This window comes from Sorex araneus, chromosome 1 (assembly GCF_027595985.1).
Source record: "Sorex araneus isolate mSorAra2 chromosome 1, mSorAra2.pri, whole genome shotgun sequence".
Classification (NCBI taxonomy): Eukaryota; Metazoa; Chordata; class Mammalia; order Eulipotyphla; family Soricidae; genus Sorex; species Sorex araneus.
Genome location: NC_073302.1, coordinates 302,757,784 through 302,783,965, shown reverse-complemented (window position 1 = coordinate 302,783,965; position 26,182 = coordinate 302,757,784). Strand labels below are relative to the sequence as shown.

General features: G+C 53.9%; 2 protein-coding genes across 2 annotated transcripts in view; one reads left to right on the top strand and one right to left on the bottom strand.

Annotated features, from left to right (window-relative positions):
* The window catches only part of WWC2 (WW and C2 domain containing 2), a 129,995-nt gene that overhangs the window by 75,913 nt on the left and 27,900 nt on the right, over positions 1-26,182 (top strand). The window contains exons 3-8 of the mRNA XM_055132488.1: positions 8,568-8,771; positions 10,209-10,285; positions 17,408-17,487; positions 20,581-20,710; positions 22,602-22,748; positions 23,933-24,006. Of these exons, the coding sequence (XP_054988463.1) occupies positions 8,568-8,771; positions 10,209-10,285; positions 17,408-17,487; positions 20,581-20,710; positions 22,602-22,748; positions 23,933-24,006 (712 nt within the window). The remainder of the gene's footprint in view (positions 1-8,567; positions 8,772-10,208; positions 10,286-17,407; positions 17,488-20,580; positions 20,711-22,601; positions 22,749-23,932; positions 24,007-26,182) is intronic.
* On the bottom strand, positions 2,580-7,672 carry LOC105943232 (splicing factor 3B subunit 6-like). Its single transcript, XM_055123897.1, has 2 exons — positions 7,552-7,672; positions 2,580-3,376 (listed from the first exon to the last, which is right to left on the bottom strand). Exons 1-2 carry the CDS (start codon positions 7,670-7,672, stop codon positions 3,009-3,011), a joined length of 489 nt encoding a protein of 162 aa, XP_054979872.1. The 3' UTR covers positions 2,580-3,008.

The following is a 26,182-nucleotide window of genomic DNA, read 5'->3' as shown; positions in this document are numbered from 1 at the left end:
GCGCCAGTAACGTCTCCATTTGTCCCTGTCGAGTGCTAGCGCAGCCCAATGATATTTGCTTGCTCCAGGAACAGTAAGAGCCTCAAATCGTTCATTCAGGGATTTGACAAAGAAATCTGACCATCTAGTTGGTGGGCGGCCACGCGGTCTTCTGACGTCCCGTGGAATCCAGTCGGTAACAATCAACATTTGGTAGTGACCATATTTTATGTTGATTTTCATTAAAATAAATTGTTAAAAATAATTTTGAAGTTTTGCTATCATGTCATCCTCATTATAATCACATAAATCAACTACACTGAGTTCACCACTGAATGTCCAGTTCTTCTCCTTCGGTCTGTTGTACCTTTGTCGGGGAGTGAGGGTAACGTGGTGTGTCTCGGTTTTGACTTGCAGTTCTCCCGTGACTAATGATGTTGGGCACATTTTCGTTCGTCTCTTGGCCCCTGTTGTATCTCTGTGGGTGAAGTGTCTGCCAATGTTTTTGTCCATTTTTTAAGTTGGATCATTTGTCCTTTCTAATGTTGATTTTGAAGAATTATTTCCATATTTTGGATGAATCCCTTATGAGATACATACGTGTACTATAAAGATTTATTTCCCACCCTGTGGCTTGTCTACTTATTTTCCCAAGATTAAAACTTGGAAGCTAGGTGTGCCATTTATTTTTTTTTATTATAGTTTTCAGCATCTGCCAAAAAAAAAATATCTTCCAAGATTATGAAGATATTCTCCTATAACTCCATCTAGTTTTCTTGGTTAAGTGTGTGGCTCACATGTATTTGAGAAGAATGTGAAATAAAGGCCAGTTTTCCTCCTTGTACATCATCAGATTATTCCAGCACTATTTCCTAATGCAGCTTTATCGTTTGGTTGGAACATGGGCGTTGCTCAGGACTTACTCCTGGCTCTGTACTCAGGAATCATTCCTAGTCGTGTTCAGGATCTCATATGTGGTGCCAGGAACCGGACCAGGGTCAGCGCTGAGCAAGGCACAGCCTTTAATCCCTGGTCAGTCTCTCTGGCCCCATCAGCACAGCTTTTATTCCCCCAGCGAACTGACTCAGAGTTGAGGTTGGAATCATTTGTTTGCTTTTATGAATCTATCTCAAGGATTCTCTTTTGGATTCTTTTTTGGGGGGTGGGGGGCAGTCATACCTGGTGATGCTCAGAGGTTACTTCTGGCTCTGCACTCATAAATTACTACTGACGGTGCTCAGGGAACTATATGGGGTGCTGGGAATCGAACCTGGGTCAGCTGTGTGCAAGGCAAACACCCTCCCTGGTGTGCTGTGGCCCCAGTCCCATATCTTAAGGATTCTTGACATTGTTTCGTTGAACTGTTTTGCCGCTTTTTCTGCATGTGACTTTGTGCTACATCTTAAAGTCAAGTAGTATAGTTCCCAATTTTGTTCTTTATATCAGTTGTTCTTTGCATTTTAGGACGAATCTTAAATCTGTTCATCAACTTCTCCAACAGAGCGTGTTGGAATTTTGGAGTGTGTCCATCGGGAAATGACTGTCTCGAGAGATATGGCATAGACCATCATTCATTTATGGAGATTTTCTTTAGTTTCTTCAAGTCTTGTGCTTTCCAAAGTAGAAGTCATCTTTTGATTTTTCTGCTGACTATTTCCAGGTGTTTTATACTTTGTTTGTTGGGGGGGCGGGGCACACTCAGTAGTGCCCCAGGGCTATTCCTGGTGCTGTGCTCAGGAGTGGCCCCTGCCCAGGGGCCAGATCCAGCCCACTTCGAGTTGGGCTGAGCCTCTGCACTTTCTTTGGCCTTGCTTTGACCTCGCCGCCCTCCCCCCACTGGTATCCTAGAACCAACGTGATTGGCACATAACTCACATTCCACCCAACGAGTGCATTTTTAGTGTGGTCACACCGCAGTTGCATTACTGCAGACTTGTTCTCCTTCCTCTGTGTCCTCCCTCAGCCCGAGGCCGCCTCATTTCTAATGCCAGATGTTAAACTCCTCCTCTTCTAGAAATGTATAGTAATAGAAGAACGTGGCACGAACTCTTTTCTGGAACAGGGTTGCCGATTCTCTCATGTGGCGCCTCTCGGCAAGCTGACCCTTTTTGTTGCCAGGTAGTGTCCTGGTATGGTGAGGCCCAAATGCACTCATCCACCGTAGTCAAAGAGTCAAACCTGATGACTGCTTGGGCTTCCTTTGGGGTGGGCATTGTGCATGCAGGTGCTGTGAACGGTGTTTCACGAGCATGAGCCCTCATGCCCAGGCTCTCGAGGAGAGCTGCTGGGCCCTGTTTCAGGTGCAGGCTCACCTTTCCCAAGACGGCGGCGAGCAGTTTTGCGAGTGGCTGTCCCCTCTCCTACTTGCTCCCTGTGTCGGAGAGTCCCAGGCGCTCCACGTTGCGACAGCACTCCATAATGCCGTTCAGAGCGCCATCCACTGTCACGGGCCTGAAGTAACGGGTCACTGACCGCAGGCTTCCGTGAACGGTTGTCAACGACTTAATGTTGTTCACGGTGTTAAACGATTGTGAATGGGTGTGTTACTGTTTACACGTTGGTTTGTGCCACCTGCTGAGCTCCCCTCATCTTCTTTTTTTTTTTTTTAAAATCAAGTTTATTAACTTAACATTGTACATGTTTATCAAAAAATTTTGTTTTGTTTTTGGGTCACACCTGGCAGTGCTTAGGGCTTACTCCTGGTGGGACTTGGAGAACTCTATGCAGTGCTGGGGATCAAACCCAGGAAGACTGCAAGGCAAGAATCTTACCAATTATACTATTAACCCATGTTATCCATGACAAGTGATTTTGATTCCAAGTAAGTAATCACAAATAATCTTCGAGGGAGATAGCAAAAAGGGTCGGACTGGTCCCCGGCATTGCATGAGCTCCCCTAGCACTGCGGGGAGTGGCCCCCAAATCCAACCAGGATCGTCCCAGGACAAAAACCATCACAATATTCAGTATTAAGAGCACGGAAAGCGTGGTGGCGGCGGCAGCTTAGTCCTGAATGAAACAGAGTGCGTTTACTTCGGTGGGTCTGTGTTGATGCCATATTTCTCCTTGAGAAGCTTCAACTGTTCCTCCTTCTTCTTTGTATCCATCTTCTGAAATGCCCTGTTGGCATTGTAGTACAACACTACCAGGTATCTGTTACAAACATTGAATCCCGACAGGTGATCACAGGCATTCTTGGCATCGAAGATGTCTTCATAGACCACATAAGCTGTTCCTCTAGTTTCTGGTGTGTTTCCCACTCTGATTTGACGAATAGGTCCATATTTCCCAAATATATCATACATTTCTTCAGCTGTGATTTTGTACGGCAAATTTCTTATATACAAGATCCGATTTACTTCAGGAGGAAGGCGAATCAGACTGCCTGGCCTCTTCTCTGTTGAAGGTGGGAAGATGGTGCCGAGGGTGGGTCGAGGGCGGGACTTCCGGCGGCCGGGACCATTTGGAGTTCGGGCAGGTGCTGCCCCACTCCAGTGTCCCCCCGAGGCTCGGATGTGTTCCAGTCCCGCAACCTGGAGCCGTGTTAGTTGCTTCTCAGTGTCGCCAGGGCTCCAGCCGGAGAACGTGTGCCAGCTGTACCTCCTCCGTCTGGATCCCTGGTGTTGTTGGCCCGGATTCGGGTCCGGAGCATTTCTCCGGCCGCGTTGCTCCTCCCCTCATCTTCTTTAGTGGTATACTTTTGCTTTTTGGGTCACACCCGGCGATGCTCAGGAGTTACTCCTGGCTCTGCACTCAAGAATTACTCCTGACAGTGCTCAGTGACCATATGGGATGCCGGGGGCTGAACCTGGGCCAGCCACATGCAAGGCAAACGCCCTCCCACTGTCTGTCGCTCGGGCCCCATGAAGTGCATCTTCTTCCACCGAATAGACAACATGCAAATGATCGTGCACCAGAATTCCGTGATCCCCAAAGCGGATTCATTCTTATAATAATAATAGTAATAACAACAGCAACAACACTGTGTGGGTCCAGGAGGACTGGTTAATGATTGGAAGCTGGGGGGGTGGGTAGGGAGAGTGAAGGGCATTTAGGATAGAGAAGGGACCAACGTGACAATAATAGTTGAAATAATTGTTTTGGACAGGAACTGAGTGTTGAAAGTAGGTAAAGGGATATACTTGATAACCTTTCAGTATCTGTATTGCAAATCATAGGGTCCAAAAGGGGAGAGAAAGACAGACAGACAGACAGACAGACAGAGGAGAGAAAAGTGTCTGCCATAGAGGCAGGTAGGGGTTGGGGCAGGAGGGAAATTGGGGTCATTGATGGTGGGAAAGATACAGTACACAGTGATCCAATAAGAAAGGAAAGAAGGGAAGAAGGAAAGAGAAGGAAGGAAGGAAAGAAAGAAAGAAAGAAAGAAAGAAAGAAAGAAAGAAAGAAAGAAAGAAAGAAAGGAAGGAAGAAGGAAGGAAGAAGGAAGGAAGGAAGGAAGGAAGGAAGGAAGGAAGGAAGGAAGGAAGGAAGGAAGGAAGGAGAAAAGAAAGAAAAGAGAAAGAGAGAAAAAGAGGAAGAAAAAGAGAAAGAAAACCCACCATGCTTGGATCAGGGCCTGGGGGCGTCTTCACAGTGAGGGAATCTTGGCAAATCTCTTGTGCCAAGGTAATGACGGGCGTAAGAGAGGCTCAGCCTGGGGCTGCCCTGCAGAGGTGCTCGCGGGTACCCTCGACGGTTTCTCCCGGCGTGGTGCCCTGTTTCAGACATGTCTCTGTCTCCCACGCTTCTTCTCCAAGTCTGGTGCTGGTTCTTCTGCTGACTTACCCGAAACAAGTGCTTATGGTGATGGCGCTGTGGTCATTTGAGCCTGTTGCTACTTCCTGTGGCATTTCAACCTGTTGACAAGCATTTCACTGCGAATAAGCCAGTTCCCCCAAGAGAGGGCCACCCGGTGAGACAGAATCTCCAAAGATCCGCAGAGGGCGCGTCCTCTGAGAAGAATGGCGGGGACGTGCAGAGCCTTGTGTGTAAGGATGCACGTTAGTACCTCCCAAGGTCTCAGTGTGCTTCATTTTATTGGTTATCTGTCTCACGATCCCAGATTCCCCGAAACTGAAAATGCTTTGATTTGTCTCCTGGATGCTATGGGCCAGGCACCCTGGCTGGGCTTAGCTGGGCCCTTTGGTTCATGGCCTGGCCTCCACTGTCCACTGTCCCCACAGGCTGCCCTGCCCAGGAGGGCTGAAGACGGGTCTGTTTCCAGACTCATTCATGTGGGGTTGTTGGCCAGCAAGGGCTGACCACTGGCCTGTGGCTACCTTATTCCTGACCTAGTGCGGCTCCCCCTAGGACACCCGACACCATGGCCCTCAGCTGTCCTTACTCCTGCTCCTGGCCTCGCCCGGAAGCTTCCATAGCCACTGGATTACACCACACAATCATTGCCGTTTTAATGCCAGTTTTGTTTTTGCAAGAAAAATGAAGCATGAAGCTCACTCCCCTCCATATCCCCCACCCCCACATACACACACACATACAGTCACACGTGCTAGTAGTCCTTGAAAATCATTTGTTACCAGGGGCCAGAGAGATAGTACAGTGGGTAGGGCGATTGTCTTGTGTATGTCTGACCTGGGTTCAATTCCCCAGCACCACATCGGTTCCCCCACTGCGCACTGCTGGGTGTGGCCCCAAAGCAAAACCCCAAAACCGAAATGCATCATTTATTACTAAATTATCTTTGGCGCGAGACTAGGATGCGCAGAATACTTGTGACTGTATGTTGCAACGGGCTGGTGACGCCTCCAGAGTCATTTTTTATTTTTTACCCCGAATCAGAAAGAAAAGCTTCCCGCATGTGACCGTGCTGCTGGCAGAGGGCCTGTCCAGCTCTCGCGGGAAGGTTTGAATCCTGACTCGGGACCTCGTCACCCGCCCCCTGTGACTCCTCACTGTGACACTGAAACCGGTGCTCGTCTTCCAGGGGGCCTGACAAGTGATCATGCCAGAGACAGTCAGGAGAACAAAGTTTATTTTATTTTTATTATTACTTTTGCTTTGGGGGCCACACCCAGCGATACTCAGGGGTTACTCCTGGCTCTGCACTCAGGAATCACTCCTGGCAGTGTTCGGGGGATCATATGAGATGTCGAGAATCGAACCTGGGTTGGCTGGGTACAAGCATACGCCCTCCCCGCTGTACCATGGCTCCAGCCCTAGGAGACCAAAGTTTAAAACTCAACTTTTGAGTTAAGTTTTAAACAGAACTGGTGCAGTGATCATGTGGCCGCGACCATTGGGTGAAATACAGCAGCAATGCCTGGGGTCCACCAGAGGAACTCTGACTCATTGAAATTTTGTGTGTGGGGGGGGGGAGTGGGCCTTGGAGTGATAGTGCAGCACGGAGGGCGTCTGCCTTGTACCTGGCCAACCCAGGTTCGCTCCCCTACATCCCATATTAACTCCCCTGAGTACCACCAGGAGTGATTCCTGAGTGCAGAGGCAGGAGGAACCCCTGAGCATCACTCATTGTGACCCAAAAAGCAAAAAGAAAAAAAGAAAAAGAAATTTTGTGTCATCCTAACCCTGCAGCTGACCAGGAAACTGCTTGGAGAGCCAGACCCTAGGCTGTTCTCAAGCCACAGCCAGGGGGTATTGTAGAATTCCTTTTTTGTTGGCTTGTGTTTTGTTCGGGGGCCACACCTGACAATGCTCAGGGCTTCCCCCTAGCGCTTGGCTGAAGAATCACTCCTGGAATCAATTCCAGGGTGCCGGGGATCAAACCTGGGCAGGCCGGGTGCAAGGCACACACCCGACTCGCTACAGTATCTCTCCAGCCCCATAACCCCCAGGTAGTTTACAAAGTTGTTCATAGTAGAGTTGTTTCAGGCATTCGCCGTTCCAACACAGATCCCTCCCCCGAAGCCTGCCACCTTAGCTGGCACCAGTGTATTTCCTGTTGCTTGTTACAGCAAATGGGCAAATGGTCACTCGGAGTCGAGCTGTGCTCATTGTCACATCTCACAATGGTGTTCCTGAGGTCATTGTCTGAGGATTCCCCAGGGCCGGCTGGTGCCCGTGGAGCCTTCTGGGTTACTGGTTTTGCTCGCTGAGTTTGGTGGGCTTCTCTGCGATGCTCCCATCGCGTTTGCAGCGCCCTGACTGGGCTGGCGGTGCTGTGAAGTGGGGAGTTTTCACACGGCCACGCACTCAAGCTGTGGGGCTGGAACAACTCCGTGACTGGGCAGCCCAGCGCAGCTCAGCTGTAAAGCAGGGCTGTGCCTGTGCCAGAGGGTGTCGTGTGGCCGGGGGGAGGGGGTGCTGGGCCTGCAGGCAGGAGGGGGCCGTTTGGCCCCATTCCCAAAAGGGCCCCGAGTTCTCAGCCTGGACCCGCCTGCCGGGGGAGGGTCCGTGACATCACGTCCCTTTGGGGCTTGGCCGAGGAGCGGGGCCATGTTGGTGCCGGGGAAACGCCGGGTCTGGGTGGGGGCTCTGACTCCTGTTTTTGTAAAACGTAGTGCACAGCCGAGATGGGGAGAGTGCGCCTCCCCCCACTCCAAGGAGCTCGGCAGCACCAGCCCCAATAACGGTAGTCAGCGGATAATTCATCACCGTAGCCGTTGCCATCGTTGTCATTGTGGCAAAGTGTTCTTGCCGGGCGTCCGTGCTGCTTGTGGTGGGTGGTTGCTGGCCTGGGGTGGGCAGCGCCGGTGGCAGCCCGAAACAGGACCATACCCTCGAGGAAGTGGCCAGAGATTTGGGGTGCAGGAAACGGGGCTGGGGAACGGGGAGTGGACAAAACTGAGGTCAGAGGTAACTTGGATGCAGGCAAAAGAGTCTTTCTTTCTTTCTTTCTTTCTTTCTTTCTTTCTTTCTTTCTTTCTTTCTTTCTTTCTTTCTTTCTTTCTTTCTTTCTTTCTTTCTCTCTTTCTTTCTTTCTCTCTTTCTTTCTCTCTCCCTTCCTTCCTTCCTTCCTTCCTTCCTTCCTTCCTTCCTTCCTTCCTTCCTTCCTTCCTTCCTTCCTTCCTTCCTTCCTTCCTTTCTTTCTTCTGCTTTTTGTGTCACACCTGGCGATGCACAGGGGTTACTCCTGGCAGTGCCCGGGGAACCATATGGGATGCTGGGGATCGAACCTGGGTTGGCCACGTGCAAAGTAAACGCCCTCCCCGCTGTGCTGTAGCTCCAGCCCCAAAGCCCGGTCTTTCATCTGTAGAAGGCCATTGGGGGTGGGCCCCAGGGTTCTGGGCAGTCCTGGTCCTAGCCTTGACAGTTCATGGGGAAAATGAGTCACTGACCAGGGCCCGGAAAGAGTGGACGGAGACCAATGGTGTCAACTAAAATGGAAGCCGGTTTCTGGAGGGCCACGCCAGATGCCAGCGAACGCCTCCAAGGAATTTAAGCTGCTCCCTTTCCTCCCCAGCAGTGCCCAGGGGCCCCAGAGTTCTCTCCAGAGATGCTTGGTTCCATGCCCTGGCCCTGATGCTGTGCCACTTGGGCTCAGCGGTGCCAGGGGTCGGATCTGGTGCCTCACGCATGCGTTCTTGTTTGGCACACTTAACCTTGGGGAATGCCCCAAGCCTGCCCTCAACGACCTCGATGACAAAAATCCCCTGCTCGTGTCTTTCCAGAAACCACGCAGATCGAAGACCCGCGGAAACAATGGCGGGGCGAGCAGGAGAAGATGCTCAAGGATTACCTGTCGGTGGCGCGGGACGCGCTCCGCACGCAGAAGGAGCTGTACCACGTGAAGGAGCAGAGGCTGGCTCTGGCCCTGGACGAGTATGTGCGGCTCAACGATGCCTACAAGGAGAAGTCGAGCTCACGCACCAGCTGTGAGTGGGGGTACTAGGCTGTAAACTGATGCTCTGGGCTGGAGGGGGTCAGAGGGCCGAAGAGAGAGCTCAGTGGCTAGAGTGCTGCCAGGGGCTGAAGAGAGAGCTCAGTGGGCAGTGTGCTGCCTGGGGCCGAAGAGAGAGCTCAGTGGGTAGCGTACTTGCCTGGCATGTGGCTGACCTGGGACCCTGCCCTGAGCAGGAGTGATCCTTGAGCGCAGAACCAGGAGTTAGCCCTGAGCACCACCAGGGGAGGCTTAAAAGCAAAAGAAAGGAAAGGAGGTGGGAGGCATGAAGGCAGACCAGGCTGTCACTAGCAAAGAGGCAGCTTCTCGGTTGGACGTTGGCTCTGGGTCAGCTGCTTCCCGAAGCGGAAGGCGTCTCTCGAAGGTCTGGCTGGGCAGGGCGCCCGCATCCCCAGCTTGTGCTTTCTCATCAGAGGAGCACTAATCCCGTCTGTTCTCACCCCTCCCCTGCCTTGCTGACCTTCATTCATTCATGCATTTCTTCACTTACCCGTTTGTTCATCCACCCACGCATGATTTTACTCATGTATGTATTTTGTATGTACCTGGGATCAGACTCAGGGTCTCCCACGTGCGAGGCGTGCGCCAAGCTTCCTGGACTGTTCCCCGGCCGTCTTTAATGTCATCGAGAGTTGATTTTCTTTTTTTTTTTTTTTAACCTTTTTCAGCTCGAGGCAAAGAATTTGGCCCTCTGTGCTCCACCTAGTACGGTGCTCCCTGAGCCAGGCACGAGAGCGAGGCCTCTGAGCTCCCACGGCCACTGCCCCCCTGTCCCTGGCTACCAGAGGCAGCTGTGACGGGCTCCGACGGGCTCGATACAACCCGGCTCTCCTCAGCCGCCGTCGAGCCTCTAAGATTTTGTTCCTGATCTGTGAAGGAGAGTAGACCCAGGGGTTTCGTCACAGAGATGCCTTTTTTCCAGTCGCTGGTGGTGGTTTTTATTTTAATTTTGTATTTTGGTTTTTGGGTCACACATGTGAGCTCAGGGATTACTCCTGGCTCCACGCTCCGGAGTCATCCCTGGTGGGGTCGAGGGACCATAGGGGATGACGGGGACCAAACCCGGGTCAGCCTTGAGCAAGGCAAGTGCGGTCCCCGCCGTACTATCCTCTCTGGCCCACGTGGTTTTTATTTGTGGTGGTGCCGGATGGATGCCTGACCCCTTCCTGAGTATCAGCTGCCGAACCCCTTTGCCGCCCTTCTGGGTTTTCCAGAGAACGTTGTAAAGGTGTGAGGACTTTTTATTACGGTAGCCGCTTGTCCAGTTCAGCCCAGACGCCCGTGCTTCCTGTTTGTGGAGGGTAAACGTCCAGCCGAGACGTAGCTGGGCAGCTCCTCAGAGTCATTTCTCTTTTTTTTTCCCTCTCTCTCTCTCTCTCTCTCTCTCTCTCTCTCTCTTCTCTCTCGAAAGTGTTCTCAGGCTCTTCCTCCAGTACTAAGTACGACCCCGATATCTTGAAGGCCGAGATCTCCACGACGCGATTAAGGGTAAGACTTTCTTTCCCCTCCCGCCAGGATACACCCGAGCACTGTGGGCCGGTGGCAGGGCCGGGAGCTCCCCAGTCTGGGGCTCGGCCGCGTCCCGGCCACTGCCTCCCCTGGCCTGGCCAGGAGCTGCCGGCTTGGCGGTGGGCGCCTAAGTCAGACTTTGAATTTCCACAGCTTCTCCTTATCGCGCTCAGACCTGCCCTTTGGGAATCGAGCCCGGCTGCTCTTTCTGTAGGCGCCCCACTATTTATTTGTTTATCTATAAACTTTTCTATTTTATGAGGCAGTTCACAATATTTGATTGCATTTAATATTCAAACACCAATCCCACCACCAAATTTGGCAGGTTTCCATCCCAAGCCCCAAGTCCTGTCCCAAAGCACAACTGAAATAATGTATTTTGTATTGTCTGTTATGAAAAAACGCTTGAAAATGCTACAAAAAAGTATCCGTAGAGGAAACAGTGTGAAGATTGTTCTATTTTGGCAGGGGCCATTAAGGCCTTCTTTAGGATATCACTAACATGTTGTTAAAGGTTGAGTGATGTGAGCTTTCACATATATATCTGAAAATATGTATACACACACACACACATATATTTCCCTCTATGATTTGTTGCCTACTGCTTGAACCCCATCAGATGTGGTGTGGCACCTATGGAGAATGGGTAGGGAGTGTCTTATGATGTGTGTGGCCGCGTGGTCCAACGATACGTCCAGTCATACATGAGGCTCAGCCTGAGCGTGTGGGGAGTGGCCTGGAGCGTGGCAGCGGTTGGGTTCTGGAAGTTTTCGGCTGCCGGGGCTGGGTCCCTTGGGGCAGGGCAGGCTCTCACCCGCCCCCTCTGGCATCCCACTGTTTCAAGGGGCTTCCAGTTCTTGTCACAAAGTCTTTTTTTGTTTGTTTGTTTCCGGGATGAAACCTGAGACCTTGCCCTCCAGACACATGCCCTAGTCCTTCCTCTCCTCCACCAAAGCCCCCCCGCCCCCCCCCTGTCCCCCACCACCACCCTGTGCTTCCTCGGGGCTGCATGCCGGCCATTGCTCTTTCTGGCCAAGCAAATTCCCGCAACCCACATTTGTGCCGTGAACGAGGAATTAGGATGAGCCCAGAGCCCCACTCGTCCCCTCTCTTTGGCATTATCCTCCCCCCTGGTGGGAACACTGTCCCCGCATTCACCCAGGCTGCCGTGTCTGCCTGCTGGGAACCCTGAACGCTGAGAGGCGTGCACCTGTGTCGTCTGCTCGTGCTTCAGTGCAGCCGCCTGGACAGGCCCAGCCACTCTCACACATTTCGTTTCTGTGTCCGGCCCTGACGTTGCTTTTCACGTCTCCTCCCGGTGCACAGTGACGTTGAGTCCGATTTCTGCTCCCTTGGATGATGCCCTAGTGAACCGGACTCGTAGCTTGGTCCACACGGGGCCACTTTTTGTGGCTTGCACACTGGGAGCGGAATTGCTGCATCCGAAGGGAAACTCTTGAGCAAATGCTGGCGAGGGGGCTCAAGCTCGAGGGGCCCCAAGCTCACTCTCGAGACCCTTCTGGACGCACCGAGAGACTCTCTCAGCCGCAGCGCGAGGCTCTCACCCATGCCTCAGGGGGTCTGAGTGTTGCGTTTTCATTGCCGGTCGACTCCGAATATTTCCTGGCTTCCTTACGATTTCTCATGTGATGGTATTGCTTCATATTCAACACTTGGGGATTTTCTTTTATTACCAATTTCAGTCTCATTCCCCAGTGTATTTTTTCCCTTTTGAAATTTCTGTTTGATGCTTTTTGTGGATATATCTGCTTATTTTTGCTCCATGCCCACATTCTGTACATATATATGTAATGTTTGGACAAAATAATCAGTTAGCTAAGCTCCATGTCCTCCTCAAAGCCTTGTCTAGATTTCTTACGTATCACAAACTTGGACCCAGTCTGTTTTTTGCCTCTTTTATTTTGGGCCAGCAGTTGACTCCTTGAGCTGCCTCCGGGCTATTTTGTGTGAACACGAAAACGTGGGGGCCAGAGAGATGGTATGGGGGGAGGTGCTTTCAGTCACAGCACAGGAGTAAGTCCTGCGCACAGTGTGGCCCAGTAACCAAAGAAGGGGGGGAACGATGAGAACAAAAGCAAGAATTTTAATCCAAGTGTTCCGAAACTTATTTGGCCTACCCACCCCGTTTTTGGCCAGGGCAAATGCAACTGTCCCTTGGAGCTGCCTGGAATCTGGGCTTCCCTCCTCTTTTTGGAAGGTGGGTCTCTGTCCCCCGCACCCTTTCTTTTAGGAAGAAGCCCCTCAGGATCCATGTTGAACTCTGGGCATGCTTTGCCACGGTGTTTGGTGACAGTATTCGTATTGATTTATTTGGGGTTGGGGTCACCCCCAGCCACGCTCAGGACTTATGCCCAGCTTTGTGCTCAGGGGTCGCTCCTGCTTGGGGCTCAGGGGACCCTGCGAGGGAACAAGGGCTGGCTATGTACAAGGCAAGTGCCTTAATCCTTGTACTGTCTCTCTAGCCCAGAATGTTTTGGGGGGTTTTGGTTTGTTTGGGGGGCTACACCCAGCATTGCTCAGGGCTTACTCCAGGTTTTGTGCTCAGGGATCTCTCCTGGCAGGACTCTGAGGACCCTCTCTGGTACCTGGGATCAAATCTGGACCGGCCACATACAAGGCTAGCACCCCCCTGTTATACTATCACTCTGGCCCCCAAAAATGTATTTTTGAAAACCAAAGGTCTTTTTTTTTTTTTTTGCTTTTTGCTTTTTGGGTCACATCTGGCGATGCACAGGGGTACTCCTGGCTCTGCACTCAGGAATTACTCCTGGTGGTGCTTGGGGGACCATATGGGATGCTGGGGGTCGAACCCCAGTCAGGCGTGTGCAAGGCAAACACGCCCTCCAGCCCACCCAAAGGCCTTTAGAGCATCCGTAACCCTGGATGTTCCATTGGCAGAATAGGTGCCTCTCCTGTGAGATTCTGAGTTCAATCCTTAGCACTGCACTCAATCAATCAGTAATTGTTTGACTATTACACTGCTCCAGTCAGTTAGTAATTGACTCAGTACTACACTATGGCACTACCACCCCTTTCAGAGGGCCATGGGAGAAGTCGCCTACTTAGTCAAATGATGCAAAGCCAAGAAAGGGAGAGAAAAATTCTTGAGTAGCCATGAGTAAGCTCTGAGCATCACCAGGTGTGTTCCCCCCAAACCCAACACCCCCCCAATAAAGAACCAGCCAAAAAAAAAAAAGGAATCAAATCTTCAAGTGCCTCAAAGAGTGTTGATTATAAGGACAGAAGACAATATACAGGTATCTGATATATTTCAAGAAGTAAGGAATTGAAAATATGAATAAAGAATTTTCAGTAGTATGAAAATTGGGGCTGGAGAGATAGTACAGCGGGTAGGGTAATGAGCTTGCCTTGCACAAGTCCAGCCCTGTTTGGATCCCTGGCACCTCATATGGTCCCCCAAGTACCACCTGGAGTGATCCCTGAGTGCAGAGCCAGCAGTCAGCCATGAACAGCTCTGGGTGTGGCCTAAAAACAAAGAACACAGTAAAAAAACAAACAAACAAACAAAAAAAGAGTAATAAAAGGATCAGAGAGAAACAAAAAGAACGAGGTAGAACTTTTGTTAATCGAGCAGATAATGCCTAAATTACTAAGGTTCAGCAAGAAAAGAGATTGTTTGCAAAGGTCCAGCAGCTGAAGAGAGACAGTGGACTGTTTCATAGCAGCGATGGAAGGAAAGTGGAATGATCTCTGCGTACTAAGAGAAAATAACCATCAACTAGGATTTCATACCCAGCAAGGCAGCTTCCTTCCAGTGCCCAGAGTAAAGGCTTTTCCAGACAGAATCGGATTCACGTGTTGCATCCCAGTGCTCCGTCCGGCCAGAAATGCCCAGTGCGGCCAGAGAGGGAGGCAGAGAGAAGTTTGCCGCCTGAAGAGCCTCTTGGGAGTCGGTGCACTTAGATCCAGATGTGGCTTCAGCATGATTGTATTCCATGTTCGAATTTTAAGATAGATTAATAGGCTGGATTAAAAAAAAAATCTTCCTGGGGCTGGAGCAATAGTACAGTGGGGAGGGCGTTTGCCTTGCACACAACCAACCCGGCAGCCAACCTGGGTTCGATCCCTGGCATCCCATATGGTCCCCTGAGCACCCCCAGGGGTGATTTCTGAGTGCAGAGCCAGGAGGAACTCCTGAGCATCGCCAGGTGTGATCTCCCTTCCTCCCAAAAAAAAACAAAATATGAATAAATTTAAATTTTTAAGCACTGTTAGCACTGTCGTCCCATTGTTCATCGAGTTGCTTGAGCGGGCATCAGTAACGTCTCCATTGTGAGACTTGTTGTTACTGTTTTTGGCATATCAAATACGCCACGGGTAGCTTGGCAGGCTCTGCCGTGCAGGCAGGATGCTCTTGGTAGCTTGCTGGGCTCTCCGACAGGGATGAGTTATCAAACCCAGGTCGCCGCTTTCAAGGCAAGCGCCCTACCCGCTGTGCTATCGCTCCAGTCCAGGAAATGAAGATACAGAGAAGTTAAAAATGAAAGGATGGGGGGAGAAGATGATTAGTTCTAAGCAAGGTGAGGATGAGACAGGACTCTCCCCGTGCTGTTCCTGTTCGCCTCAACCTCAGTCCCCAAATACCGTGTACAGTGCAGATAGGTGTTCTGAATAAGACAGAGAGAGAGACAGAGACCCTGCAGCCTTTGTTTCGGCACATTGTTAGAATTGCCCTATGATGCTGTGACAATTAGTTGTTGTTGTTAGTTTCTTGCTCTGCCTACTTTATAAATTAAACTATCGTTGCTGTGTTTGGATCGGATGAAATCCTGGTAGCGATGGATTCAGAATCGTCCACGGCCAGGTGCCCCTGCATTCTCTGGGCCGGGGGGCAGCCCCTGTATAGTTTTGTTAATTTTTTTTTTTTTTTTCTTTTTGGGTCACACCCGGCGATGCACAGGGGTCACTCCTGGCTCATGCACTCAGGAATCACCCCTGGCGGTGCTCAGGGGACCATATGGGATGCTGGGATTCGAACCCGGGTCGGCCGCGTGCAAGGCAAACGCCCTACCCGCTGTGCTATCACTCCAGCCCCTTGTTAAATTTTTAAGAGATAGATTTTTGGTCAAAACGCTCTCCTAGGGAATGAAAGAGGGCCATGGATCTCTGCTGCAGCTGTTAAAATATGGGCCTGAAACTACATAAAACAGAGTTAGCAGAAATTCTAAGGATAAAATAAAACAAAATAAAAAACCCTCAGCAGTAGTGGGCAAATCCCAGACAACATTCAGTAGTCCCTAGAACAAGCAGGTGAAGGAATTCGTAGTAGAAGGGTGGAGGGCCAGGGTCCGAGAGCTTGATAGAATGCCACGGACGCAACATTCTCCCCAAGCAGCATCTCCTCTTGCAAGTGGCCACTCTGACTTCTGGCTCGGCGATGTGCCGAGTGCCCAGCTTCCCCATGGCTCTGAGGCCCCGAGGGCAAAGGTCACGTCTGTTTGGTTCCCCATGGTGCGGGGCGGCGGGGGGGGGGGGGTAGAAGAAACAAGGAATGAAAGTTCAAAAGCACCTTGGAAACCTTTACAGTATTTCTCTATATTTTACAAATAACCGTCACTGCCCATCACTGCATATTGTTTTCACACTGTGGTTTGTTTTTTTTTGGGGGGGAGTCACACCCAGCAATGCTCAGGAGTTACTCCTGGCTCTGCACTCAGGAATTACTCCTGGCGGTGCTCGGGGGACCCTGTGGGATGCTGGGAATCGAACCTGGGTTGGCCACATGCAAAGCAAACGCCCTACCCGCTGTGCTATCACTCTGGCCCTTCACACTGTTTTTAAGACAGATTTTTAAGATAGACCAGTACAGATTTTTTTTTTTTGAAACTTCACAGAATAATCACAACCTACTTTTTTTGCAAAGAGAGAGAGAGACAGAGACAGAGACAGAGAGAAGCATACAATCTGCTGGGATTATGCAATAAGCCATTTCTTAATCTATGGAAGTGAGTTTCTGTAACCGAGGAAGCCTTTTAACTCGTGGTGAAACCAGCCCAGCGCTGTCAGGCCTGCCCAGTGTCAGTGCTGTCGTCTCAGACATATATAATAGCAGGAGGAAGTGCTTTCCCCAACCCCCCCAACTTGGCCACCAGCACGGATTCCTCGACCTACCCCCCGCCCTGCTCCCATGGGCCAAGTTTGTTCTAGAAGCTCCAGCCGCAGCAGGGTTGGTCCACTTCTCCCGGGGGGGGGGTGCGAAAATCCTTGGGAAATGGGAGCAGTGGGCAGTGAGCTGCCTAGCTGGGGAGGGAGCGTGACCGGCCTGGCCTGGACCCCAGGTCAGGGCCAGAGCTGGGAGACCCTCATCCCAGTGGAGGACGTGGGGACGTGAACGAGGGTAATTTTGTGGTTGTGTTTCAAGTGCTTTGTATGAGCTGGAGTGACAGGACAGCGGCCAGGGCGCCGGCCTTAGCTGCGGTTGGCCTGGGTTTCATCCACATACCATGGCCCCGTGAACGACCCCTTCCCCCAACAACAACAACAAAAAAAGGTTTTTAATTGATTTTTAGTGGGGTTTGGGGGCCACGCCGGCAGTGCCAGGGCTTACTCCTGCCTCTGTGCTCCTGATCGCTCCAGGTCGCTGGGGATGGAACCAGAGCCGCTTGCTCGCTTGCTTGCGAGGCAGGTGCCCTCCCCGCTGTGCTCTCTCCCCAGTGCCCCGCTTGGTGTGTGTGTGTGTGTGTGTGTGTGTTTAGGTGTCACCCCTAAAAGTGCCCAGGAGACCCCGGGCCACACCACAGTGCTGCCAGGGGACGGACCAGGGGGCCAAGGATGGAACTCGGGGCCTCGTGTGCTCGGCACCTGGGCTGTGTCTCCCCCTAACTGGCCCCTGGGCACTGGCGTGGATGGTGGCTCAGGGTGGCCTCACAGCCCGCCGCCCGGTGCCACAGATCTGCAGACCGACTGAGGGCTGCAGTTGGTCCCTGGAATCCACTGCCCTTGTCTGGGCCTCCCCTGTGGTGGTTCCCCCGCGCCTGTGCCCCCCCGCCCAGTGATTTCCCCGAGGCTTACTGCTAGTCATTGACAGACACCTCTGTCGACTCTGCTGCCTCCCCGCAGGTGAAGAAGCTGAAGCAGGAGCTGTGGCAGATGAAGCAGGAGCTGCTGTATAAAGAGCAAGGCTTCGAGACGCTGCAGCAGTGAGTACCAGCGCGGCCCGCCCTGGCCCGGCTCCTCTGAGCACCACAGACCAAGTCCTGCGGGCCCTCCCTCCCCCCCCCCCACACACACCCTCCCCCAAGCTGACCAGCACAAACCAGGAGGGAACTCAGTGCCGGAAACGAGATCGAGTTCTCATGCTTCTCTGTTGGGGGGTTTGGACCACGCGCAGAGGTGCTGGGGGTGCCGGGATTCGAACCCAGGCCACCTCCTCCTCGAGGGTCGTGTCTGCATCCCTGGGTCTGCCAGTCTCGCAGGCCCAGAGCTTGGTGGGTGTGGAGCCCCAGGCCCCTCTCCGCCACCCTGGATGCAGCACCCCTCGTCCTCCTCTGTGGGCCCCCTCCGGCCCTTCCTGTCAGCCCCTTGGTCTGGCGGGCCCAGGTCTGGCCTCCAGCTGGGCCGGGCAGAGAGAAGCAAGTCTCTGCAGACAGAGGGTGCTTCCCTCGGCTTTCCCGGGGGCTCGGCCCTGAAGCCCCCGTCCTTGTGCCTCTTGGTCCCCAGGCCAGGGGCCATTGGTGGGAAGGGACGCCGGGTTTCCCAGGCTCCTGGGTGCAGGGCGCGGGGTAGTGGGGGTCCTGCTTCCTCCAGGGCACTCAGCCGCCTTCTGCCTTCCACTTAGCAGGCACGCGCCCCGGCCCTCCGCGCCCTTCCCTCCGGCCTCCGGCCTCCTGGGTCCAGGCCGCGCTCCCCGGCCGTGTCCCGTGGCATAGCTGAGTGTGGAGAATCGTGAGCCATCCTAAAGTCTATGCATGTCCATAGAGACAGTACAGCGGGGAAGGTGCCTCGTAGGGTCTCGAGCCCTGCCGGGAGCCATCCCCGAGCACTAGAGGGCGGGGGCCTAGATCTGCACACATGTGCATGCACGAACGCTCGTGCGCACACACACATACAAAAAAAATATGGGTTTTTTGTTGTTGTGTTGTGGTTTTTTTTTTTTTTTGAGGGGAGCAGTTTGGGGGCCACACCTGGTGGTGTTCAGGCTTTCCTCCTGGCTCTGCACTCAGGGGTCACTCCTAGTGGGGCTCAGGGGGACTCGTGTGATGGGGAGATTGAAGCCAGGCCAGCAGTATGCAGGGCCAATGCCCCTACCTGCTGTACTGTCACTCCAGCCCCCCAAAATATCTGCCGTAAGTTTTTTGGTGATTAATTATCAGTAAATGTTTGGTGTGCACATAACATCTTTTATATACCTGTGCACGTGGGGGGTGTGTGTGAAAATTTCTCAGGTGAAAAATGGTGGCAGGGGGCTGGAGCGATAGCACAGAGGGGAGGGCGTTTGCCTTGCACGAGGCCAACCTGGATTCAATTCCCAGCATTCCATATGGTCCCCCGAGCACCACCAGGAGTAATTCCTGAGTGCAGAGCCAGGAGTAACCCCTGAGCATCGCTGGGTGTGACCCAAAAAGCAAAAAAAAAAAAAAAACCAAAAAAATGGTGGTGAGTGGGAACCAATTAAGAACGTGCTTGGGCTCCGGGCACGTGTGTGACCATTGTACCCCGCGTTGGGGTGACCTAGATGGTCCTTTGGGTCCTCCTCACAGTATCCTCGGAGCCAGAGCATAGCCTCGGCATGGGCTTCTCCCAGGCCGACGGCATGAGGACCCCTGGGTGGTCCCAGGGGCCCCCACAGGCCACAGAGCTCCCCTCAGACCCGCTGACCTAGAATGGCAGGGCTGGGGCTGGGGGCCGGGGTCTGCAGGCCGGGGATGCTCTGCGCCGGAAGCCGCTCGAAGGGGTGCCGAGAGATGCCCACGGGCCCCGGGCTGGGCACGTGAGATGGTGGCTGCCGCCGGCCGGGAGGAAAGGTTAGCCCAACTTGCTGTTTCTGTTACACGGACGGAACAATGCTGTATTGTTCCCGGGGCCGCTGGCTCGCGGGCCCTTTTTATAGGAATCCGAGGCATGTTTAAGAATCTGTCAATAACATTCCGGGCGCGGACAATAGGCATTTGTTGCCGAGATTCAGGCCCGCTCCCGCGCTGATTCTGATCCCTTGAGCCCCCGGCGGAAAGACAGGCCCCGAGTCGGCCCTCTGCGCGGAGGCCTGGCTGGTCGGCCGTCAGGAAACGAAGCAGTTTCCATTCCAGGGCACAGGGGACCTCCCACCCGGGCCTGAGGGGTCAACCCAGAGGGCCGGCCGGGGACACTCCGATACTAGGAGGGACCTTCTTAGGGGAAAGGACCGGCCCCCGGGGGACGGGCCCCACACCCCGACGTGCTCAGGGGTTGAACCCGGGGCTCCCGCATGCGGAGGCTGTGCCTCGGGCCCAGGAAGGGGCTCCCGGTGGGGCGCGGGGCCAAGCGTCTCTCAGGAAGAGACGGACAGGACATCCCTGCCGCCCTCCGTGCCTTTCCCCCTCCACACCGAGAGTCTGGGGTCGCATGGAGAGTTCAGGCTGGGCTTTCCGCCCCGGCAGCCGACGGGGCTGAATGGGCACACGCTGACTCTCAGGGGGTCTCTGTGTGGGTCTCTGTGAGTCGGCCCCCCACCGACTCACAGGGTGGCTACAGGGAGCCGAGACACCAACACACAAACCGACCTCCACATCTGGGCCCGGAGCGAGGGGACCGTGGGGAGGGCTCTTGCCTTGCACACGGCCCACCCAGGTTCAAACCCAGGCATCCCATAGGGTCCCCCGGAGCACTGCCAGGAGTGATCCCTGAGTGCAGAGCCAGAGAGCACTTTCCCCCCTCCCACCAAAACAAGAGAACAGGCAGGAAAACAAAAACTGAGGCAGAGACATGGGCCTGAGAGATGGTTCCATGGACAGGTACAAGCAGGGCGGGGGGCTGAGTGAGTGCGACCCCCAGCACCCTGGGGTCCCCCAACACAGCCTGAGCACGCCCCGGGGAGGGCTCCCCAAACACAGCCAAACCAAGGGGAAGGTTGGACCGATTAGAAGTGGACCAGGTGAGAGGCAGGGCGGGGGGGGGCAGGGCGGGGCGGGGGAGACCATGGCCGGCAGGGAGGGCAGCGGCATTGTGGACGCCCGGGCAGGGTGCCCCCGGGCTTGCTCGCCCCTGCTGGTGTCTCAGCTCTGCTGTGTTGGTCTGTCTTTCCCCTCCCTGAGCAGAATCGACAAGAAGATGTCTGGCGGCCAGAGCGGCTACGAGCTGGGCGAAGCGAAGGCCATCCTGGCCGAGCTGAAGTCCATCCGCAAGGCCATCAGCTCAGGAGAGAAAGAGAAGCAGGACCTGATGCAGGTAGGGGGATGCCCCTGGGGCCAGAGTGTGTCCTGCCGTCCCCCCACCGGACCCCAGCCCTTGGGAGGAGCCCGGGCAGGCCTGGGGCAGCACGGGAAGGTGGCCACACATGGCCTTGGAGCCGGGCTGGGCGCAGGACAGCTCCGCATTCCTCCTGGACCTCAGGGAAGTCCACCTGGGTGCCAGATGCCCAGGGCCGTGCAGGGCGCCGCTGGCCACCAGCAAGCAGAGGGCAAGTCCCTGGGCCGGAGGGGGGGAGGGGGTGCGACAGCCCCCCAGGGCTTTGTAGGAACCCAGGGAAGGTCGTGGGTGGTGGTGACCCAGCAGGGGGGTCTGGATGTCGCCGTCAGAGCTCTGTGACAGGCCCCTGGCTGCTCTCAGCCTCCATAGGAAAAAGATCCAACCCGTGTGGAGTGTTTGGGATACCGGCACGGAGGGAAGTTGCTTTGGTTTTCTTCCCTTTCCCCCTGTTTTCCGGTTTCAGGGCCATACCCGCTGGCGCTCGGGGGCTCCTCCCCGCTCTGTGGTCCTGGGTCACCCCCGGCGGTCTCCTCTTCCCCCCTCCCCCCATCCCCCCATCCCGTGCTTTCTATTCCCGGGGCTTGGAGCTGAGTGAGGAGAGACTGAGGGCCGGGCCGGGGAGGTGGCGCAGGTGCTGGACGCGGGCCGAGTCCTCGGCGTGTGTGGCTTTAACACACACAAGGCCTCCGCAGAACTTGGCCTGGATGGTTTGGGCTTTGCCCCGTGTGGATCCGACGGTTGAGTCGAGGAACCCTGAAATGCACGTGACGGCTCCTCTGAAAAATGTGAACGGCAGCGTGAAACAGGCCCGTGCTGGAGCCCGGTGTATATTGGCTTTTTTTTTTCTTGCCTGTGAATTTTTTTTTAATTAATTTATTTTTTATCGAATCACCGCGAGATGCAGTTACAAAGTTGCTGACGATTGGGTTTTCGGTCACACGGTGTGACTTTTGAGTCGAGACACACGGCAGGCTAAGGGAGATCACCTTTAAAGCTACTCCATTTCCTGAAGATCCTGAGGGAGGATAGACGTCATCAGGGGGTGCTGAGGGACCGTCGTTGTCTTCGTGTTCTGTGCCCGTCTCGTCCCTCTGCCCAGGGTAGGCAATGGGGTGGGCAAACACGGCGACTTCTGGGACATTAGCCTCTCAGGTGCTGCCACCAATAGGAGGTGACGAAAATAAATCATAAACAGCAGAAGTGAAGATCCATTGTGAGCTGGAGCATCCCCAGGCCCCTTCCAAATGAGCAACGGCGTCCTCAGAGAAGTCTTCTAAGCCCGAAGTGGTTTTTTTTTTTTTTTTTGCTTTCTTTAGTCAGATTGTCTTGAGGCTCTCTGTGGGGGGCCGGGGAGATGGTGCAATGGTTAGGGCGCTTGCTTTGTGCGCCGCTGGTCCTGACACCACACATGGTCCCCTGAGCACAGAACCAGGAGTAAGCCCTGAGCACTCCCCATGTGGCCCCCAAGAAACAAACCAAACAAACAAATAAAAACCAACAAGACAGGTAATCCATGTTTCCACAATTTCTACCTCATTAAATGAGGAGTTGCTATTTAAATGATGACTTCTTTGGCAGGAAGGTTGAAAACTGAAAGGGGGGAATAAGTGCACGTACAGAATGTCGAAATCCCATTCGCAGGCTGTTTGTGGGAACATTCCCGATGCGAGAAGACAGGACCACCCACGCTTGCGAAGCCCCACGACAGCTGCCCTCCCCCCACCCCACCCCACCCCACCCCACCCCCTCCCACCCCAGGACCTGCACACGGCGGGCCCTCCTGAGGGGCAGTGACTGCGTGTCCCCTCGGTGGGGGGCTCTGTGGCTCCAGGGCTGCCCTTCCTGAGCGCTCCCTGTGTTCCCCACACAGAGCCTGGCCAAGCTGCAGGAACGCTTCCATTCGGAGCAGAGCATCGGCCAGTCGGAGCCAGACCTGAGATCGAGCCCCGTCAACTCCCACTTGTCCCTCTCCAGGCAGACCCTGGACGCCGGTTCGCAGACGTGCATTTCCGGAGACGTAAGTTGACCCTGGGGCCGGGACTTCGGAGGGGCCTCAGTCTGTTTACTCCGACGGGAGAGCTGACAGGCCCGTCAGCATCCTCGAGCGCCTCCCTACGGGGGTCTGCAGACCCACGGCCTTGTCTTTGCCACCCAGGGGCCGCACAGACCGTTCAGATTCTCTGGGCCTTGGAGCCTTGGGGATCCGCCACACACCCCCGGTTTGGAGTGGCGACTCCTTTTACTATTCGGGCTTTCCTCGTCTCTGTCTTTCTCCTTGCTCTCCTGTTTCCTCAGTCAAATGATTTTATTTCAAAAAAAATAAAGAATAACTCAGTGCAAATGTTCTCCTCCGTGTTATTCAGAGACCCCCATGGACTGGCTGGAGACACTGAGAATCAAAAGTTTTTCTTCTTGGAAATGTGGTTCTTTGCAGACAAGCATGAAGGCTAATGAGGAGCATAAAAACAGCCCTTAAAAGAGCTCCCAGGCCTGAGAATACACAGAGATGTGTTTTCACACACCCAGTCGACTCTGTGAAAATGTTTAATTTGTGCCTTATACCTGGCACTTGAAAATATCTAGATTTTGTGTGTGGCTTGAACATTATACATGATTTTGCACTACTCTCCCTGTGGGGAGCCCTTCGGCAGACAGCTTCCCAGGAAGCTCCCCGTTCACGGCTCTCCTCAGGGTCTTTGGGGCACCAGGAAAGTTGCACTGAAGGGGATCAGGGGTGCTCACCTGTTCGAGCAATTAATTTTTCTAGTTATTTTGTTGGCGTTTTATGCCACCCAAAGATGAATGATGGAAAATTTCAGCTCACAGGGAGGAGGAAATTTGTTCCAGTTCATAAGTCGACTGACCTGCACACCCTCCATAAACTCAGAGAACCCAGAAACATTGACCTGCTTTTCATTTTTATTCTTTTTTCCATCTTGAATTTAACGTGCGGAGAAAATGACGTGAAAGGAGCTCTCGGCAACAGAGAAGCTCGAATTGAAAAAAAAAAAAAGGGACATTTTGCTCCTACTGAGACTCTAAGTGCCTCTAAAACGCTGTTCCCAATTTCGGTGACATCTTCTTCAGCTTTTCAATTACTTGGGCTTCCTGAGAAAGGGAAGCAGAGGGCAGCCTGCTTTGTTCATTAGCGGAGTTAATTGACTTCCCTTCCCCCTTTCTCTTGTTTTCTTCCCCCACCAGATCGGAATGAGAAGTAGATCGAATTTAGCCGAAAAGGTCAGGCTGAGTCTCCAGTATGAGGAAGCCAAGAGAAGGTAACCACGGGAAGCTGCCCGCCAGCTCGCAGCTGGTCCAGGCGTGCCGGAGGGGCCGGACTCATCTCTGCTCCTCCAGCGACACCTGCTGGCCACTTTATGGAATGCTGGGGTTCCCCCCTCTCTCACACGCACACAAACACACGCACGCACTCACGCGCACGCACAAGCACAAGCACACACACATGCCCACATATTCTCTCTCTCCTCTCACATCTTTCCTTCTTTCCACTACTCTTCTCTCTCTTTCTCACACACACATCATCCCTCTCCTCTCTCCCTCCTCTCCTCTCCCCTCCCCTCCCGTCTCTTTCCCTCCCCTCCCCTCCCCTCCCCTCCCCTCCCCTCCCCTCCCCTCCCCTCCTTTCCCTCTCTTTTTCTCTCTTCCTCTTTCTCTCTGTCTCTCTCTCATCTCTCTCTCCCCCCAACCCAGGACATGGCATTTGAAATAACTCTGCCCGTTATCCCAATCTACAGCCCTTACCAACACGCACACCCCCATTCGCAGGAATTCTGTATCCAACCCTCAGCCCTTATCAGAGCCCGTCATCTGTTCCAACTGCGTCCTTCACCGCAAAACATGAACCCAGTCCAGGACCCAGGCTCATGCCTGGTCCCTGGTGTCCCATCTGGAATTGTTCCGGGTCTTTATTTCCCGGCGTCGATCACAGCAGGCCCACAGAGCGACCACGGGCAGCCACAGTTTCCTTGCTTTGTGCCTTTCAGCTTCCTCCCTTGCCCTCTGCCCCACCACCACACACACGCACACACACATATAAACACATGCATGCACGCGCACACACACAATCACACACGCATGCACGCACACCCCAGTCGGTTCTGTGTCCCCTGTACTTGGCTTACTTTCGTGGTTCAGGTTGCACGGATGAGATGCCAGGCGGTGTTTGTCTTTGGCGATCGGGGGTCTCAGTCCTCCCCATACCTCTGGGCCGTGGCACACGCAAGGGCCAATCCTTCATCTTGGAAAAGCAGCCGGTAGCTGGCCGCAGGGCTGCTGTGTCGTGAGCGACAGCCTCTGTTCTTGGGCTCGTGCCACTGGGCACTGATGCACGCCCGGGTGCAGACTCGACCAGGACCCCACCTTGGGCGGGTGTCGATAGAGAAGGGAGCAGTGGCGCCAGGCGTGTGGCCCGTGGTGCCCGGCAGGCCCAGGGGGCCTCTCCACGGCCTGGTTTTGCGAAGGAGGCGGGCCAAAGCCGTGGGCACCGTCGGGAGGGAGCGTGTCCGTTTCCTCGGGACACTGCCCGCAGCAGGACGGCCGGAGCATGCCGACACGCACTCGGGTCTTGCTTGTTTGGTCCTAGTTTGGGGCTGGCCTAGGCAGCCGCTCTGACTCTGCACCCTGGAAGGACCCCTGGCAGCGCCCGGGGGGCTGTGCCTGGCACCCCACCTCAATCCAGGGTGGCGCTCAGCCCACTGGCCACGTGTGGCTGCAGAGTATAGCTCTCCGGACGAGGTGGCTCTGGCCCGGTCTCCTCGCCCTCACGGGCACTCTTCTGAAGGTGAAGTGAGAGCCGGGTGATTCTTTTCTTTATTTTTATTTATTTTTAATTTTATAAAGTAGTTCACAGTATTTACATTACATTTAATATTCGAACACCCATCCCACCACCTTGACACCTTCCCACCACCATATTTTGGATGTTTCCGTCCTGAGCCCCAATCTCTGTCCCAAAGCAGAACCGAAATAATCTATTTTGTATCATTAGTTATGAGAAACCACTGAAAATGCTCCAAAAAAGTATCCTTAGAGGAAAGAGTGTGGAGATTGTTTCATTTCACCCAGGAGCCATTAAGCCCTTCTGTAAGAGATCACTAACATGTTGTTAAAGGTTGAGCCTGCCTCCTACTTTGAACGCTGTCAAGTGTGGTGCGGTACTCTTGGAGTATGGGTAGTGTGTGTTGTTTGAAGTCGCATCGCGTGGTCCAGGAATACATTCCCTCGTGGGTCAGGCTCGGCCTGAGCGTGTGGAGGGCGGCCGTGGGCATGGCGGCAGTTGAGTTCTGGAGGTTTTTGGCTGCCGGGGCTGGGTCCCTTGGGATGGGGAGGGGTCTCACCGGCCCTCCCTCCGGGGTGCCCTAGGTGAAACAGCCTGGGGCGGGGTCTGGTGGCATGGCTATGGCGAGCGTCATGTCATGTTCCCTTCCGGGAGAG